Raw genomic sequence first — 18980 nt, 5'->3', positions numbered from 1 at the left:
GATATTGAGACTTTTGGGGTCCACGAGTTTCTATACATGTCACTCTGGTCAGCAAGATAGTTTTAAGGTATATGCAAAACATTTATCCTACTTATCCTTTTAATGGTTATATATTCATTTTTAATATGCATTAGGAAAGAATGAGAGAAGAAGGGAGAGAGAGAGAGAGCAAGAAGAAGAGGGAGAGGGAAAGAGAGAGGGAGGGAAAAAATATATCAATCCCTACATTAAGCAGCATCACCTAGCATGAGTTCATTATCAAACTCAAGGCCAGGTCTCAATAGATGATTTGGGGGCCCAACCTGTTAGGGTGTGAGAATTATGGGCTCTGTGATACTCAGATTTGAGAAGATGAATCTCTCCTACTACCCTGACCAGTGACTGTGGACAAGTGTCTCCTGCCAGTTGGGTTGTGCGAGGAAGAACACTTTCCAGAGTCCTTCATTTTTCAGCGGACACATTAGCTGGAGTTTTGCAACATTTAATCACAAAAGAATCTGGCATTTTAAAAGTTAGTTTACAAACTTGACACATTCTTAATATTAGCAATTTATCTATTTATACATTGTCTACGAAAATAAGGTCTGGGAGACATCAACAAGATACTTAAGAGTTCATTAAAAGCTATAGCACTTTGCAAATGAGTATCCAGTTTAATTGTAACAAACCACTACCAGCGAATTTAACTAAGTATATAAAAACATTAGTTAAATACAATTCTCTGGAAATATACATTATACCTACAGTTGTTTTTACAGTGAGATTCTTCCTGTTTGAGTTTTTTCCCCCCTTTTAATTATCAAAATGGTAAATCACTGCATGGTCCTGGATCTCCATGCTGTAAAACTGAAATATGTGTTTCCAGCGTAGCAGATGGTGACCAGGAAGGCGAAGAACTGGAGAAAACAAAGCATAATAGAAAAGGGGTTTAGGGCACATTCTAATTAGCAAAAGTTATCATTTCACCTCCACTGAGTGAATCATGTACTCACGACATTCCCCTGACTCCAGGCTTCTCATCTAAAATTACTTTATTGGTTCAATTACTTTCTTCTCAAGCAATTTCTGGCCAGGCTGATTTTAGCTTTTGGAACATGTCTGGAAAGTCTATAGTTCTGCTCAAACCACCTCGGGGAGATCCCTTAGGAGTGAGTATGGTGGTGCATCTATGAAAAGTCTATCACTTCTAATTCAGCACAGGCAATTTTCGACCTTGGATTACCACAGGGTCAGCTCGCAGAAACAAATTGAGGTGGCCAGAATAAGCAACGAACCCAGATGGGGGAGGAGGAAAATTCAGGCCCTTCTTAAGGGGGCAAATACACTCACTGCTAGCCCATCCTTGCTGTATGTTAATTGGAGTCCAGTCTTACCAAAGCTGGGGATGTTTTAACATCACGTGCATTTATGCTCTCTACCTTTTAAACATGATTTTCAAATCTAAACAAAAGAATATAATGAACCCTTACATGTCATTAGTTTTCCTTTTTTTTTTTTTTTTTGGTACAAGGGATTGAACCCACAGGCACTTAACCACTGAGCCATATCTCCAGCCCTTTTTTACATTTTATTTAGAAATAGAGTCTGGATAAGTTGCTTAGGGCCTCACTAAGTTGCTAAGGTTGGCTTTGAATTCTCAATCCTCCTGCCTCAGCTTCTGCTCCTGGCCATACCATCATTTTTAATGTTCTCATTCTGTCATTCCTATCTAATCACCAATCTCTACTCCAGATAGGCTTCTTTTGGGCATGGGATATTTTAAGGCCAATCTCAGAGCCATTCTTCAAACTAGTTTTTTTTTTCCCTTTTGTATTGGGGATTGAACCCAGAGGCACTTAACCACTGAGCCACATCCCCAGTCCTATGTTGTATTTTATTTAGAGACAGGGTCTCACTGAGTTGCTTAGTGTCTCACTTTTGCTGAGGCTGGCTTTGAACTTGCAATCCTCCTGCCTCAGCCTCCCAGTCTGCTGGGATTAGAGGCGTGATCCACCATGCCCGACATTTTTTTTTTTAATTAGAAAAATAATATACAATTATGGTTTTAAAACAGTATGCAAACACATAAACTAAAAAATGGAGGTTTCTCATCTTATTCCCCTCATTTTCCAGTCCCAATCCCTGGATGGAAGCTCCATCTGTTTTTCTGAGCATTCTGAATGCACAAACATTTCCACTATTATGCTCATTCTCTGCAACCTCCTCCACTTAATAAGCTGTAGGCAGTGGAATCATTCCAGACAGTTCTTCTCTCTCAGGTACTTACCTTCCTCCATTCCACTTTCACTTAAGCAGAGGGCTTCAACCCGATGGCTCTGCAGCCTGCAGGTCATCTCACCAGTTTTTGAAACAGCAAATCAATTGTCCACTTGTTACTATTACAAGTGGCACTTTTTCCTGTAGATAACTTTGTCCTCTTCCCTAAGTAATCCTTGGGGGAAGGAAGAGGAGGAGGGCTGTGAGGAGATGGGAGGGCTCACTCACCGATGAGGCCGCCCAGCTGTTGAAGTTGTGATTGCCCCTCTCTGGAGAGACAGAAGATGCATCCACAATGGCGGCAGAGAGGTATAAGACGAAGGCACTGCCATTAAAGCACAGGCCCTGGGGAGAGGCAGAGGGGCAGAGTGTTCAGGGTGAGAGGGACCTCAGAACCAGGCAGAATTGCAAAATCTCAGAAGTGCAGAATTGGTAAGGGGCCCAAGGGGAGGACAGGAGGGGGAGGAAGCTGTGAGAAACAGCTGCAAGAGGAGAGGGTTTGGGGCTGGGGTTGTGGCTCAGCAGTAGAGCGCTCGCCTAGCAAATGCGAGGCACTGGGTTCAATCCTCAGCATCACATAAAAATAAATTACAAAAAAAAAAAGAGGAGAGGGTTTCATACCAGCTCACGCACCAGAAGCCATTCCACCCAGCAAGGCACCTCCATGCTGCTGCTAAATTAGCCCTTATTCTTCCTCAGCTGGTTCTTGGTTCTCATTTAATGCAAATTTCAGCATGGTGACACATTGGTGGAGCAAGGCAGGCAGAGGCAGGGGCCACATGGTGAGAAGAGACCTTTTGGGAGAGCCCTTTTTCCAAACAGACGGGGCTGATGGCTCTAAGCAAGCATGGGCATTTCAGTGAGCTCCTCTGGCCACACGGCCAGTTTTTCAAAGTAAAAAAGAAGACTGTAGATATCATCACAGCCCTTTAGGAACTAATCTTGCCCTTGGTTTCACCTTATTATTATTATTTTTTCTATTCTTAGAGAACAGAGATATGTAAATCCAAGGAGGTAATTGGTTTTGAGTTATATTTAAACTCCAGGAATTCATAGTCTGAAATGTGCAAAGCTTGGTCATTTCTGAACACCAGTGTGAGTGTGGTGGGGTCGGGAAAAACCTAACAGCCTACAGGTAAGAAGAGGGAGGCATCTCAAGGAGTCAGCCCCCTGTGGTCTAGCACCTCCCCCTCCACAGTTCAGAGGGGAGAGGGATGGGCAGAGGAAAGAGGAGGAGGCAATCTTTTCCTTCTCAGAGGAGAAAAGGTACATATAATTTTCCAGATGTGGGTCCCAGAATTTTGAGTTGAACATCCTTGTGACCATCTCTGCCCCTTGTTCACACGGCCCCTGGGTTAGGTGATGAGACTCTGAAACAAGGGCTGTGTCAGGATCACATGCAGGGTTTGGGCTGCCCCTGATGTTCATCTATCATTGATAATGTGTCTCCAAGAAGCTCTGGTTTCCCTAGATGACTGTTTTTTTGTTTTCTTTCTTCTAGTACCAGGAATTGAATCCAGGGGTGCTCTATCACTGAGTTACACCCTCAGCCCTTTTATTCTTCTTTTATTTTGAGACAGGGTCTTAACTAGTTGATGAGGCTGGCTTTGAATTTGCAATCTTCCTGCCTCAGCCTCATAAATCACTGGGATCATAGGTATGTGCCACCATGACCAGCCATCTGAAGATCCCCCCCCCCCCCCCCCGATATTGGGGATTGAACCCAGGAGTGCTTTACCACTGAGTTACATCCTCAGCCCTTTTTATTATGAGACAGGGCTAATGAAGTTGCTTAGCGCCTTGTCTAGTTGCTGAGGCTGGCTTCAAATTTGTGATCATCCTGCTTTAGCCTCCCAAGTCACTGGGATTACAGGCATGTGATACTGCACACAGCATCTGTACATTTTTTTAAAAAATATTTATGTTTTAGTTGTAGTTGGACACATACCTTTATTTTATTTATTTATTTTTTGGAGGTACTGAGGATCAAACCCAGGGCCTCCCACGTGCTAGGCAAGCCCTCTACCGCTGAGCCACAACCCCCATCTGTACATTTTTTAAAAAGAAAACTTTGCTCTCTTTTCACATCACCTTTTAGAACTTAAGGCAGTGTCTCCCTTTCTACTCCAACCCCTCCTTTTGGGTGCAAACACTTTAATACAAATGGAGCCATGGAATTATTAACTTGATTCCTCCACCTACATTTAAAAGATACCAAAGACATTTTCACAGGTAGTTCAAATAGACTGTGATTCTTGTCATGGTATTAGTGCCTCAAAATTAAACTCTTCCCCTATTGATGGGCATGTTGATATTACTTGTTTGCCAGGATTACAAACACTACTGTAATAACCATCTTTGAATGTGTATTTTGGGGGTACCCATGCATGGTCAGTTCTCCAACAAGGATGAAGGGGCCAGATATGGTGGCACACACCTGTAATCTCAGCAGCTTGGGAGAGGCAGGAAGATTGCGAGTTCAAAGCCAGCCTCAGAAACTTAGCAACTCAGCGAGACCCTGTCTCAAAATAAAATACTAAAAAATGGCTGGAGATGTGGCTCAGTGGTCGAGTGCCCCTGAGTTTAATCCCTGGTACAAGGGGGAAAAAAAAAAAAGAGTCCTTGAGCAAATATGTGAATAATGAAGACGTGCAATGGCCCTGTCTCCCAGTAAGTGTGGCCCAGTCCTTTTTTCTGAACTCTACAGAAAGGAGAAACTCCTCTACTTCCCTTGCAAACAGGGAGAGGGATGAGTAGGAGATAGGCCATTCTTTTCCATATACCACCTGCCAGGGGTCCTGCCGGTTATTCACAAGACTCCATTAATACCATCTCACAGAGCCTAACTTTTTGGTTTCTCAGTCTTGCTTAATACTCCCCAAAGTAAATATGTCCCAGGGGATGTCTGAATTGGGGAACTGGGGTGAAAACATGTGGAGACATGAAAGAAATAAGAAGAGCAAAGAAACCAGTACCCGAGGTTGTTTCAAAGGTTCAACAAAGAGAACAGGTGATTACAGAAACCTCAGAGGGCTGTAGAACATCACTGAGCCTCACAGAAATATGAGGTCTTACTGCTGTAAAAGAAGCAGGTCCCCGAATCAGGGGCTGTTCAAGCCGAAAGAAGTTAAAGCTTCCCTGTTGCAAATCCCAGTTCTGGACACATCCCTGGGCTATGGTAACGGCAGAGTGACAAGGACAACACTGTACCTTACTTGATCCCTGTTCCACATAAAGGCACTTTTTTTTTTTTTTTTTCTCAAATAAAGGCACACACAGACAAAAGCCATCCAATAGCTGGCAAAGCTTTGTTGATCCTCCACCCTGTGTTATTGGTGTCTACAGTTTAAAAGACCCAACTGCTGAGGATGCTTACTCCCTTCACGGTAGAGAGAAGGCAGGTTTAGGTTCATGGGTTTCTTCAAGGCTGGAACCAATTACTGAATTTCAGAGTCGAGTTCATTACACGTGACTCTGAGCCACACAGGTCAGCCCTGCACAACCTCCCTGCCCTGGGTGAGACCCAGACTCCAAGTGACCAGCTCCAACAACAGGTGACTCACAGCCCTCTGCAGTGGCCCAGTCAGTACTGGACAGATTTTGTTTGTTTGTTTTTGTTTTTAGAAGTTCCACATAATTGAGGGCAGTGTTATACATATGACACATACCAAATAAACACTTCTTGATTCAAAGGGTCAGAACTGAGCTTTATTTAAACTGGTTTATTTTTACACTGCTGTGCACAGTACTGTCTAGTTAGCTCGACTACTTCCAACATCCCTTCAACTCCTTTGGTCACAGAGGTACTGAGAGGAAGCCTACTTACAACTTCCCTAAATACTAAGAGAAATTTTAGGTCTGAAGGTAGTGGGAAGAAGCCCTGACCATGTGTAGTGAGCATGTGGACTTGGCTGTTGGGAACACGACCCCAAATGAGTGACTTAAGAAAAAGTTTATTCCTCTTTCACATCACAGGCTTGAGCAGCCAGAGCTGGAGTGGAGGCCTCAGGGTGACAGGAACACAGCCTCTTTCCTTTGTGTCAGTCAGCCATCTCTAAGGTCTTACTGTTTTGTACATAAGAAGGTTAACACTGACCCAGATGTATCCCAGCTAATAGGGACATGGGAGAATGTGCCCTGTCTTAAGGTTATGGCCCAGAGGTGTGGCCCTGCCTCTTTTATCCAATAGCCAAGCTTAACCCTAAGGCCCAACTAGGAAACCTAAACTAGCTGGGTGTCCATGGGCCTAGCTGAAAATTCTGACTAGAGAAGAAAATAGATACGGAGGGATAATGAACAGCCCCTGGTGCTGAATCTATTCAGAGAGCAAAGAGTACAAGACTTTCAGGTCAGCATCTGGCACTGGGTCTTCAAGAGTTCCAAGGAAGGCAGAGCCACCTGGATCACCATCTGGCATTCCCCAAGGCTCAGGTCCAAGCGAGCAGCTGGGAAGAATGGGTCCTTCCTCTTGCTCCCCTGGAACTTTGACACTCTTCTTAGTATTCACAAAATGTCATTTTGCTTAATATTATAATTAGCCTTGTGCATCTCCTCTGTCTTTTCCATCAGAGTTCATCTTTTGAGGGCAGTAGGATGTCCTACTCATCCACCACTTGCCTTTCTAGATCTCTGGCCTCCATCACCAAGTATTAGTGGAAGAGATATCCAGGTCTGATGGAAGAGATGTGGTCCAGGGAAAGGCTGAGAGGGTACAGAGTGACACCAGACTGCTCCCTATCCTGTCCACAAGCAGCTGCTGGAGGAGCTCCATGCTACTCAGGGTGTGGCCCACAGACCAGGGGCAGCAGCACTACCTAGATATAGCTCGTTCTCAGACCCTGTCCAGACCTACTGAATCAGGTCTGTCGGGAATTTCCAAGTAGGACATATTCTCAGCAATATGAAGAAGAACTGTATTTTGAATCCACTACAAAGGGAGAAATGATGAAGACAGAATGTGGTGAACAAGAAAGGATACAGGATGGAGGAACAGACTTGGATGCCAACTTCTGTCCTTCATCCTACCCCTCACTGGCTACATGGCTTTGGACAAGTCACCTCTTTAAGCTCTTTCCTCTGTGCCTTCTGCTATCTGTTCTCTCTTCTCCTATGATAACAGCATGTCTAGTGACCACTCAGAGTCAAGATCCTACTTTTCATCTTTCTTGGAAGGAGTTGCAGTCACATGGCCCTGTTTAGACCAATAGGATGCAAGCAGATGTAATGAATGTGACTTCTACATCATGGCTTAAGGGGAAGAAATGTGCCCTCCCCTTGCCTCCTTTTAATCTTCTCTCCTGACTAGAAAATAGATGTGATGGCAGGTGTTGAAGGTGCCATCTTGGACCCCAGGCAGAAGCCAAGGGTTAAAGATGGTAGAGCCACAGATAGGAAGAATGTGAAATGCTAGTTGATCTCATAGACCATGTGACTTACATGAGCCAGTGTTAGCTTGGATCTCTCTAGTGTAGGGATCAAACTGACAACTGAACCGATTCTACTCTTAATTTACAAAATGGGGAAACATACAAGTCTCACATATTTCAAAGGAGACAGTGCTTCACAAGGACCCATGTGAACTGTAAAGTGATCTACTTGTATAACCTACTCTTCTTATTTGTGTTTAATGACTGTATCAACTAGAGGCCAAATAGAGGCCTAAGTCAAGTCACTTAGAACCTGACTGTGCCCTTCATACTAAATCACTACTGGTTAATGGGAGACAGGAAGACTCAAGGAATACCAGTCACAATGTGGTCCTACCAGGTGATAGGAGGGCCTCAGCTCTGTAGGCTCAGGTAGACTGGCTAGAAACAGAGCCAACAGGAAGGTGTCCATTTCATGTCTCTCAGCCCTCGATCATGAATCATGTCCTTAATACTGGTACTACCATTTGTTGAAGGGTCTTTTGGAAGCTTTGCAATAACAAACAGGACTCTTTGGAGCTGCTATACTGAAAAGATCAACCAGGCACATCTAGGCGGGCACTTCCTACTCAAGATGGTACAGTGGAAATGGTCACTTCCAAGGTCAAGGGAAATTTGAATATCAATGAGCAATGGGAACCAAGCAGACTCCAGGGTTGAAAACTGTTGTCAGCATTAGGAGACCTGTCTCCCACTCCTGGCTACCAAACATCCTCTGAAGGCCTCAATTTCTTCATTTGAAAAATGGAAACAATCCATTCCACCTTTGCAGAGTTATTATGAGGATTAAATGACGTAAAAAATAAAGGATTCAGAACAACATCTGCACACAGTAGGTACTTAAGAAATGGCAGGTGCTCTTCCTGGTGAAATAATGCAAGCATCCCCTGCCCTTTGGAGCTCACAGGGATTGCAGGGAGGCCAAAGGAATGAGCAACAGAGGATGAGTCCTTGGGAAGTACCTTTATGGAGGCCCTAGTGCTTGGTGCTAAGAGGAGGGACAATTTTATTGCTTTGAACTTTCAGCTCCAATCAGATTTATCATAAAACGCATCCAAGTCTCTCTGAGAAAATGATGTTAGAACAGCTGTAGTCCAGGACCATAGAGGTACTACTGGAGACCAGCTGCTGCTCTTGCTGGTCTATATCAAAAGAGGATACAAGGTGATTGTACACCTCTGCAGACACATTAAGGGAATGGATTATTATTAAGATAGATTCCAGTGGAGAGCTCATGCCTTACCAGCTGGGGAGCTGGATTATGAAACTATTTTTCCAGTGTTCCAGAAGTGCTCTTCCAGCCAAGTTCCTGGGGACTACCAATCCCTGCTCTGCTATTGTAGATTCCCTAAATACTCTGAAAATCAAGAGCAAATCCAAAAGTCATCTGGTAGCAAGAACTGACTGGAACTGACATGGGAGCGATATGGTCTTTACTATCCCTCGTAGCAAGAAAATTCATACGTTCTTGCAGAAACATTAACATGCCTTATTAGAGTGCCATCCCAGACTTGGGCGCATATGTCACATATTGTAGTAAAGGCACCAAATTACTTTATTACCATTCTAGAATTTGAAAAAATATCTTAACTTACATCTGGCCTAAAAGTTTCAATTCAGGGATTTGGGGCCTATAATTATCTCCAGACCAGTGTTTCTCTCATACTTTTAGTTGCCTAAAAATTATTTGGACTAATTTTCATAATAGAGATTTCCATGCCCTTTAGAGTTTCTGAGCCAGTCAGTAGAGTAGGACCCAGGATTTTGCATTTTTGACAAGCATCCAGGGATGTAGCTGGTTCAGGGCCTGTGTTTTAGCATCATGATCCTAGGAAGGCTCATCCAGCACCAGGAGCCAATTGGCTGTTTCAGTCCACAGTCCTAGCCTAACCCTTGCTGTGTTCCCCATCAGTACCAGGACCCAACAGGGAAAGCCAGCACCCCTGGCCCCCAGACTGCTCTGTAAGAGATTCTGCTGGGCAGAAGGTAACACAGAAGTTTAGTCTGAGTCTTCAGTTGTTAAGCAGATGGAAACTTTTTCTAGTCCCCCCTCTGGATCTTCAGTTAGCACCATTTACCCAATCACAGATGCTCTGGGAGGTCGCAAAGGCATTTCTTAGTTGGCACAGCAAACAAAAACCCCAACCAAAAGCCAGACGTGTTTGAGCTGTAGCTTCTATCAGCAGAAAATGAAGTTTTAAAAAAACTGGCTGTAAATATGTTATAATTGGTAGAGTTCACACTTCTGGATTCTCTTAGGAAAACAAACAAACAAGTCAGCAGTCCTGGGGGCAGAGTTTCAGATTATTTCTTTGTGAAATGACGAATGTTCTCAAGTTAAGATGCTAAGAAACTGTTCCTGGGGTGGCAAGAATTCAGCACCAAGCTGAGTTTTCTCACTTGTTTGACCTATCTGGTCCTCACACGTATGAGAGTGCCCAATTCCTGACTGCTTTGCTTAATGAGATAAATAATGAAATGATTTCAAAGGGACTAAAGGTCCCAGTCCCTTGACTTCTTGTTGGGGTTCTTACCTACTGCTAAGGTAGAGGAGCACCTGGAGCAGGAGGTCAGAAAAAAAAATCTGGGTAAAAATTAAGACACACGGACCCCCAGTGTATATGAATCTATGCAGTCATGAGATTCCAAACCTCAGTTTCCTTATCTACAAAATGGGGACATTATAAACTTCGCAAATCAATCTCTTAGAATCAGGGATTGTCTGCAGGGTCAAAGTTAATTTTTGAAAACCTGCTATTTAAGGCAAGATTTAAAGATTTTAATGGAATAAATCAATATGAGAGTTTTGAGTTCCCTTCTTGGTTTATTCCATAAAAATGTTTAGTCTCCCTTATGGATCCAACAAGAATTTTTTGAAATAACGTTTTACTAGAATACAGGTATGCTCATTCAATCAGAAATTGCAGGTGGCTGCTTTTGCCCAGCAGGAAGAGGTGACTAGTTGTGACGGAGACAGGATAGCTCAAGATGACAATACTAAATGTATGGTCCTTTATTATTATTATTTTAATATTTATTTTTTAGGTGTACTTGAACACAATACCTTTATTTTATTTATTTTTATGCGGTGCTGAGGATTGAACCCAGGGCCTCGCACATGCTAGACGAGCGCTCTGCTGCTGAGCCACAACCCCAGCCCCAATTGTATGGTCCTTTAAAGAGAGAGCTTGCCATCCTCTAATCTAGACAACATAACTAGAAATTGAGACTTGTACAAAAGGGTAAGTAAGTAGCCCAACATTTTGGTTCCCTGCTACACTGTCTGAGCTCCTCTTCTTCCAGGTTCACGTCACTTTCTTTGAGACTGACATTAAGACTCATCTTTTAGGGCTGGGGCAGGAGCTCAGTGGCAGAGCACTTGCCTAGCATGTGTGAGACACTGGGTTTGATCCTTAGCACCACATTGAAATAAAATAAAATAAAGGCATGCTGTCCATTTACAACTCAAAAAAAAAAAAAAAAAAAAAAAAAAAAAGACTCATCTTTCAGCTGGGTACATGCCTATAATTCCAGCAGCTTGGGAGGCAGAGGGAGGAGGATGCGAGTTCAAGGCCAGCCTCGGTAACTTAGTGAAGCTCTGGGCAACTCAGTGAGAACCTATCTTCAAATAAAACATAAACAGCATTCCTTAAATGACCCCACATACTTTGAGCATTCCCTCACCCTGAGTTCCTATAGCTATTATTACTTTAGGGTGCTACCTGTCTTTGAATGCAATATACAAACGAATCTGTCCTTCCTGTACCCACGTGGGGGGGGGGGGGGGGGGAGGAGTGAGACATTGATTCCAGTGCCCTAGAAAGTCATGAGCGCCTTGCTTGGAATTCCTTTCAGAACCTGCAACATATTCTTAAAAACTCTAATGGAGAATCTTCACTTTTGGATGTGGGAAAACAGCCAAGAGTCAGTCAATCTATTTTGTAAAATAAAAGGAGAGTAGTTTCTTGTGGGGCTTAACTTAGTTCTGAAGGCAACTCAGAGAGAACAAAGCCAGGTGCATCTGAGCAGCGACAGCGTGGTTTGAAAGCCTGCCAACTTAACCTGGGTCCAGAGCCTCCAAGTGGGAAATGTTTCAAAGTTAGTTCAGAAGTCAGTTATTCAGCAATAATTTTTTTTTTTCTGACATATTGGTTGAAAGCAAACAAAAGAATAGTATACCTGAATGTGAGACTAGGCACATCAGAAGGTACCTCAGAGCTTTGTTTTATACATACTGACATACACACATGTGGCACCATTTGGATTTTTTAAAAAAATCATATGGCCACTTCAAATTCCCCAACAAGACTGCCCATGCTCCAAGGCAAAAGGACCTCCATCTTCTATCTCTGTGAGTCCACTGAGGACATGTATTGAATCTTCAGGATAAAGCTAAATGTCACTTCCTTTCTAAAGAGTTCCAACCTGAGGTGGCAACTCTGTCACACTGTGCATAATCCCATATGGCATGTGGCGAGGGACTGTTATCTGCACATTTTCTTATCTACTTCCCCTTACCCTGTGTGTTTAGCTTTCTTTAACCTTCAGGTAGCAGAGTTCCTGGAGCAGGACAAAACTCCAGTCACCCTTGATTGGAGTGTGAGGGTGGCTACTTGTTTTCTACAGTAATTTTCATTTTCCATTCAAACTCTTTACACACAAAGAGATGTGATGTGCAAAATATTCAGGAGAGGGTTGAAGGAAGGAAGATCTACAGAGGCTGGTGCCCTGACACTCCTGCTTCCAGTGACACTGTCTACAAAGAACAAAGAAGCAAGCATCTATGTACGAGAACCCAGCTTTTCTTGATTCAGACTCCTGAGAATTGGTTTGCTAGTGAAATGAATTCCTGGATCTTCCAACGTGTCCAGTTTCATACATCTCAGTAAAACACTTGAGAAGCCATCAGATGATGCTGACCCTGTATGCTAAACTGGGTTGTCTATGGCTTGGCCCACTCTGCAAGGGCAGAGAACCATCTTGAACTAAGTACAGGACTCTTGGGCCATCCCACCTAGTGGGCTCTGGACAGGAACACCACCCTTGGCTTCCTTACCACTGTTGTCCAGGGCACCTGAGGAATCCTGGTGTAGGTCATCGTTATGTAGATGATGAGGAAGAAGACGGTGAGGACCCAGTAAAATACAGCTACGAACATGACCCAGCCAAATGCGGGAACCCGGAAGTACTCGGTTCCAGCGATAAGTGTCCATACCAGTAGACCCAAGACCTGTAAAATGGTAGAGGCAGTGGAAAAGAAAGGGGATGGGGGAGGAACAGGGGACAGAGAAAAAGATAATTATACAGAGTGTCAATTACAACTTACTTGAATATTCACACATACAAACACACGATTTAAAAATAGGGATTGCAAACTCTTATGCCCACAAATACTAGGAGGGTAAGATCAATGACCATGGCAGGCAGGGTTAGAGCCATGGCAAATAAGAAAATCCATGTCTTGTGTTAAGCAGGCACTCTCTATGCAGCTCTGGCGGATTTTAGTGGGCTGGTTTCAACAAATCTGCCCCCTTTTTTCCTTAGAAGAACACAGAAACTCAAGTTTGCCCATGATAATCTTGTTTTTAAAATATTAGCACTAATTAAGAGTCTTAAAACACCACTCAGGGCAAAACAGCAACTGTGGCTGGAATTTGCTCTCAGAGCAGTACTTGTCAAAGAAACATGACTGCAGGTCCACTCAGAGGCAGTCCTGGAGCTGATCTGCTCCCACACTCTGAGCCTCTGGGCATTCCCTGCCTGCCATCGCTGCCCTGCTCACAGATGGTGGAGAGTGGTGGCCTGAGAGAGCTGTCAGAGGAAGAGCAAGCCAAGGTCCCCGTGCAGACACGATACTTGGCATCTTATCACAAGTGGCACACTATCCCAGCAACAGCCATTCAACTCTTCACCACTGCAGAGCAAGGCCAGAGCCAAAAGCCACATCAACATCACTTGCTGAGTCCTGGAGGCCTATATCCAGGCACAAGAAACTGACCTAAACCGGAGGTGTCTAGAGTCCTGAGCAAAGGAAGGCCAGAGAAAGGTAGGCACTTGCATTCCAACACTTTCCAGAGTGCTGGACAGAAGGACTTTATTCCTAAGTCAAGGGAAAGTTAGAGTCTGTACCACATCCCTAAGGGATACCATCAAAAATTCAGGGTGAACTCTGGCCATAAATGCTGGCTTGCTGGGTGACTCAGGACAAAATATTTCACTTCTGTTTTAGCTTTCTTTGCAGTCTGCAGAACAAATACTAAAGTAACGCTAAGCATACAAAGCTGGGAAGATAAATGTTGCTCATTCGTATACCATGTGTACATCTACAATGGTCAGGCTTCTTGTCATCGGAAAGTGGGATATGAACTGAACAGATCCTGCTTGTAAACAGCTTAACGTCTAGGGGTGGGAACATCAGACTAATTAGAACTGAAAATCACTATACAGGAATATGGTCAGGTTCCATATAGGGGGACATCACATTATTGGCAGGTACAAGAAGTGTCAGAGAAGTAAGCTCCTAAGACAGGCGGGAAAGTAATGTTCGTGCAGAGTGTGGCATGAGCAAAGGTTGAGGGTGGGGAGGGCTGGGCTACCTTCCAAAACCAGAAGGAACATGTATGTAGTAGGTTAAAAAGGGTCACATGACGCAGGCCCAGGAAACCTAAGGATTTTGTACTTTATCCTAAGGGTGAGGGTTTTAAGCAGAGACTGATGATATCTGGTTAATTTTTTTTTTTTTTTTAATCAGATCACACTGGCTGCATGCAGAGAATGGACATGTGGAGGGGTAAGAGGTGGGTCTGAGGGATGAGTTCAGAGATGGTGCAGGTACCCAAGTGGGAGATGGGGATGTCTTCAAGACCAGTGAGGTGGGAGTGAATATTGAACAGTTGGTAAATTCATGACAAATTTCAGGAGTAGGCAGGACTTTATAGATTACATATGGTGGTGTGAGAGGATACAGTGGAATGACTGGTCCCAGGTCTCTGGAAAGGTTTAGGACATGGTTTAGGGTTTCATTTGTTCAGCTGGAATGACAAAGGAGGAAAGGTTGTGGGGGTGGGGGGGTGGGAGGGATGCTGTTGATGAGCTCAGTTCTTAATCTGTCAAATTTGAGGTGGCTGCCAGACTTTCAAGACAGGTGTTTTAGTCAGCTTTTTCACTGCTGTGACTGAAGGACCTGACCAAAATAATTGTAGAGGAGGAACAGTTTATTTAAGGGCTCATGATTTCAGAGGTCTCCATCCATAGACAGCAGGCTCTATTCCCCAGGGGTTCCAGATAAGGCTGAACATCATGGCGGAAGAGAATGGCAGAAGGAAGGAGCTCACATGGCCATCAGAAAGCAGAGAGCAAGACTCCACTTGCCAGATACAAAATATATACCCCATAGCCACACCCCCAATGAACCACTTCCTCCAGCTACACCCCACCTGCCTCCAGCCGCCACCCTGTTAATCCCATCAGAGATCAATTCACTGATCAGATTAAGGCTATAACCCAATAATTTCTCCTCCAAACCTTCTTGTATTGTCTCACATGTGAGCTTTTGGGGGACACCACATCTAAACCATAACAACAGGGAGGAGATTTGGGCCCTTCTTTAAGAAGACCTCAGTGAGTCACGAAGCCTCAGGTAGGATTCCCAGGGACACCGTACAGTTGATTCCTGAGAGAAGCACACCTCTCTGTGAAAGTCTGCATGCCTGTGCTGGGAAGCAGGTGACAGAGTCTGAGTGTTGCTGTTTCTCCTCTTTAGAGTTGAACATGGACATTTCTTTTGTCTCCTTGATGTTGTATATGGATACCAAAGAAAAGGTGCTTAATGGAGATGTGTGTTTGTGCTTACATTGGTGGCAATAAAAAAAGTGAGGATGTACAAAATGGATGTGACTCTAGAAAGCACTAAGCCTCACACTAATGGGGATTTTGAGCCCGAATTCATCCCAACTGACAGGTAATCTATACCCCTATGTTTGACATTCCCTTGGATCAGTAAGGTTGGTAATGGGTATAATCCAGCACAACAGCATCGGAAACAACATTTTAGGGCCTCTTGATTCAAACTGAAAGGGTCAGATGGGCCTTTTGTTGATGATTCACACAAGAAACAACAGTGAATGAATGATTGCAAATGTGTTTATGGTGCTCTTTCAGGATTGCAAAGGTTTAAGGTTCACCTGACAGCTCTTGGCTATGAATGCAAAAACGTTTTTCATTAATAAGCAAATGGAGCCTGTTGTCCAGAGCTGCAGTTGTCCAATTTGCTAGCAACGGTCCTTGCAGATGCAGGACAATATGTTTAACTGAGCTGTTTCTCAAAGAGCAGGAATACTTGACCCCTGACCTCACCAGCAAACATAGTATAAAGAATGTCCCTGTCAAGAGAAGAATTGTTCTACCCCAGTGAATTTCCTAGGTAAGTGAAATCTATCTTCAGGCAAACCTTTTATCTCCCTCTATAAGCAGTACTGATGAAGATCACTCTACAAAAATGTCACTCATCTCCTATGTGCATGTGTATGTGCATACATTTAAGAAAAGTCCTAGATCTTTATTTGCTTAGACTGCACAAATACCATTTATTCTCCCCTGGATTGCATTTTGTAAGGCCAAGCCTAAAAAAAAAAAAAAAAAAAAAATTCAAGAGTGAGAAATATAGGTTAAAAAAGAGTGAGAAATATAGGTTAAAAAAGAGTGAGAAATATAGGTTAAAAAATTAACATGGAAATATATCCACGAGTTGGAAATTTAAGAAAAAAAAAATCAATACCAACAATTTTACCAACCTTTTCTCTTGCATTCCTAATCCACCACCTGAGTGTCCTTTTCTTTCTCTCTTTATAAATATGGATCATTCTGTACATGGCGCCTATAACTTGCTTCTTTCAGTCAGCAATCCCATGGAGGACATCCTATGTACTATGTACAGAGCTAGGTCAATTTTAATAGTTGCTGGTTCTCCATAATTCATGTAACCAGTTCCCTATGGAGGTAAATTTAGGTTATCTCTTTTTATGTTTGTACAAAAATGCCCAGAGCATATTCTTACAATATAATCTCTGCATACCTGAATTCCAGGACACAGTTCTAGAAGTAGAATTTCTAGACTGTTTGTCCTTACAAGCAGATGCTGTCAAATCACTCTCCAAAAACCCTATACTCATTTACCTTTCCATCAAAAAGCATGTATACATGTAGATATTCTATATCTATATATCTATAACCTATATTCTATATCTATATTCTTTTTTTTAAAATTGTAGACAGACACAACATTTTTATTTATTTATTTATTTTTATGTGATGCTGAGGATCGAACTCAGGGCCTCATGCATGCAAGGCAAGCGCTCTACTACTGAGCCACAACCCCGGCCCTCTGTATCTATATTCTATATCTTCATTTATACATGCTTTCCCCTTTCTACTCTCACTGGACTATATTCCCCAATTTTTGTTGTTTTTGAGACAGGGTCTCACTATGTTGCTCAGGCTGGTCTTGAACTTGTAAGCTCCAGTGATCCTCCTGTCTCAGTCTCTCTAGTAGCTGGGGCTACAGGTGTGTAGCCACCACAAATGGCTAATTCCTATGCTTTGAATGATTAAAAACTTACTTCAAAATAGAAAGCAAGAGAGCTCATATTTTGCCTTTCACTACTTTATTGAAATACAGTCAAGAGAAGTGTGACAAATCCTAAGGGAACAGTGTGGTGGATTTCCACTAACTGAACCAACCTGTGTACCTAGCATCCCCATCAAGAAACACACCACAGCCAGCACCCGCTTCTAGTTACTGCTTCTCCCCTCCAAGGGCAACAATGATCCTGATTTCTAGCCTTAGTTTTGCTCAATTTCCATCTTCATACAGATGGAATCGTACAGTCAGTACTCAACACACCCGGCTTCCTTTACTCAGCGCCGAGAGTCAGACACAACACAGAATGTAGTTCTTTCGTCCTCCTGACTACCAGCAACAGTTCTCAAACGTGGAGGGCTTGTTCACCCAGATTGCACAGACTTTGCTCTAGAGTCTGTGATTCAGATCTAGGGTGGGATCTAAGAATCTGCACTTCTAGCAAGTTCCTGGTGATACTGCTGTCAGGAGCCAGCAAGTTATGAACCACCGATACATACTGTTCTTGTTTCTGCTTTAAATTACATTTTCCTGACCTGTGCTAAGTATTTTTTTCAAATGTTTATCGGTAACTTACAGAGCTTTCCTTAATTGATAGGTTAAAAAAAATTGCTTTCTGATTGGTAGAGATTTTTACATAAGAGGGATAGTAACCAACAATACATGTGGTACATATTTTCCCCATGTAGTTTTTTTTTTTTTTTTTTTAGTGTCATGAAGTCTTGTCAATAGGAGTTTTAAAGTTTTACATTGTTCATTGGTTACCTGAACTCTTCTTCTATATCTACCCACTTAGGAAATTCTTCCTCAACACAAGATTATAAAAATATTCTCTTGTATCTTCTTTTGTAATTTTGTACGTATGTTTACACCTTTAATGCAACTTGAATTGACTTCTATATGTAAGTTGAGAAGAGCTTTTAACATTTTTTTTTTCCTAGCAAATCAACCTAAATATCACTTATTGATGACTTTCCATATATCGGGGCTCAGCTTCTGGACTTCTGGAATTTTTATTCCATTCCACTCACCCGTAGTCATTGCTGTGCCTGTGTCAACCAATGTAGCTTACAAATGTATTTAATGTATGTTAGGCTTCTGGATAAAGATATCAGACTGAATAGAAGAATCTAATTTTGTTTCCTTCCCCAAACTCTTCTAAAATTATCAGGAGGATGGATGAATAGGAGAGAAGGCAAAGGGAACACATTTGGGGGAGCTAAGAACACAGATTGATAAGGGATAATGGACTCAGCCACTCTGAGAGGGCTAAATGCTAAGATGGCTAGCAGGGAAGTCAAGAACAAAACCAACCTTGCTGCAAAGTCTGAGAAGATCTGGTATCTCTGGGCCTGGATGCCTAGGCTGGGTTTGGGTGGGGAGCAGTGGCTGCAATGTGGAGGGGGAATGGAAGGCTGTTTGAAAGCAGCTTAGTCTTTACCCTCTGCCCTGCTCCAAGCTGCTGCATGTCTCTTCACCTCTTCATTAGTTTGAAGGTTTATTTTCTAGGTCAGGATTCCTCACTCTCAGCCCTATTGACAAGGTGGATCAACAATTCCTTGTTGGAGGAGAGGACTGTCCTGTGCACTAGAGGATGTTTGGAGCAGTATTCCTGTCCTCTTACTTACTAGATGGAAGCAGCAAACCTCCACTTCTCCCCT

The 18980-nt window shown here is 43.0% G+C and overlaps 1 protein-coding gene across 1 annotated transcript in view; it reads right to left on the bottom strand.

The window, feature by feature from the left end:
- Nucleotides 1–465: 465 nt before the first annotated feature.
- The window catches only part of Cmtm8 (CKLF like MARVEL transmembrane domain containing 8), a 100651-nt gene continuing 82136 nt past the window's right edge, over nt 466–18980 (bottom strand). The window contains exons 2-4 of the mRNA XM_027932474.3: nt 12739–12912; nt 2485–2601; nt 466–896 (exon numbers count right to left, since the gene is read on the bottom strand). Of these exons, the coding sequence (XP_027788275.1) occupies nt 813–896; nt 2485–2601; nt 12739–12912 (375 nt within the window). The 3' untranslated portion in view covers nt 466–812. The remainder of the gene's footprint in view (nt 897–2484; nt 2602–12738; nt 12913–18980) is intronic.

This window comes from Marmota flaviventris, chromosome 1 (genome assembly GCF_047511675.1).
Source record: "Marmota flaviventris isolate mMarFla1 chromosome 1, mMarFla1.hap1, whole genome shotgun sequence".
Taxonomy (NCBI): Eukaryota; Metazoa; Chordata; class Mammalia; order Rodentia; family Sciuridae; genus Marmota; species Marmota flaviventris.
This window is presented reverse-complemented; position numbering and strand designations above follow the sequence as displayed.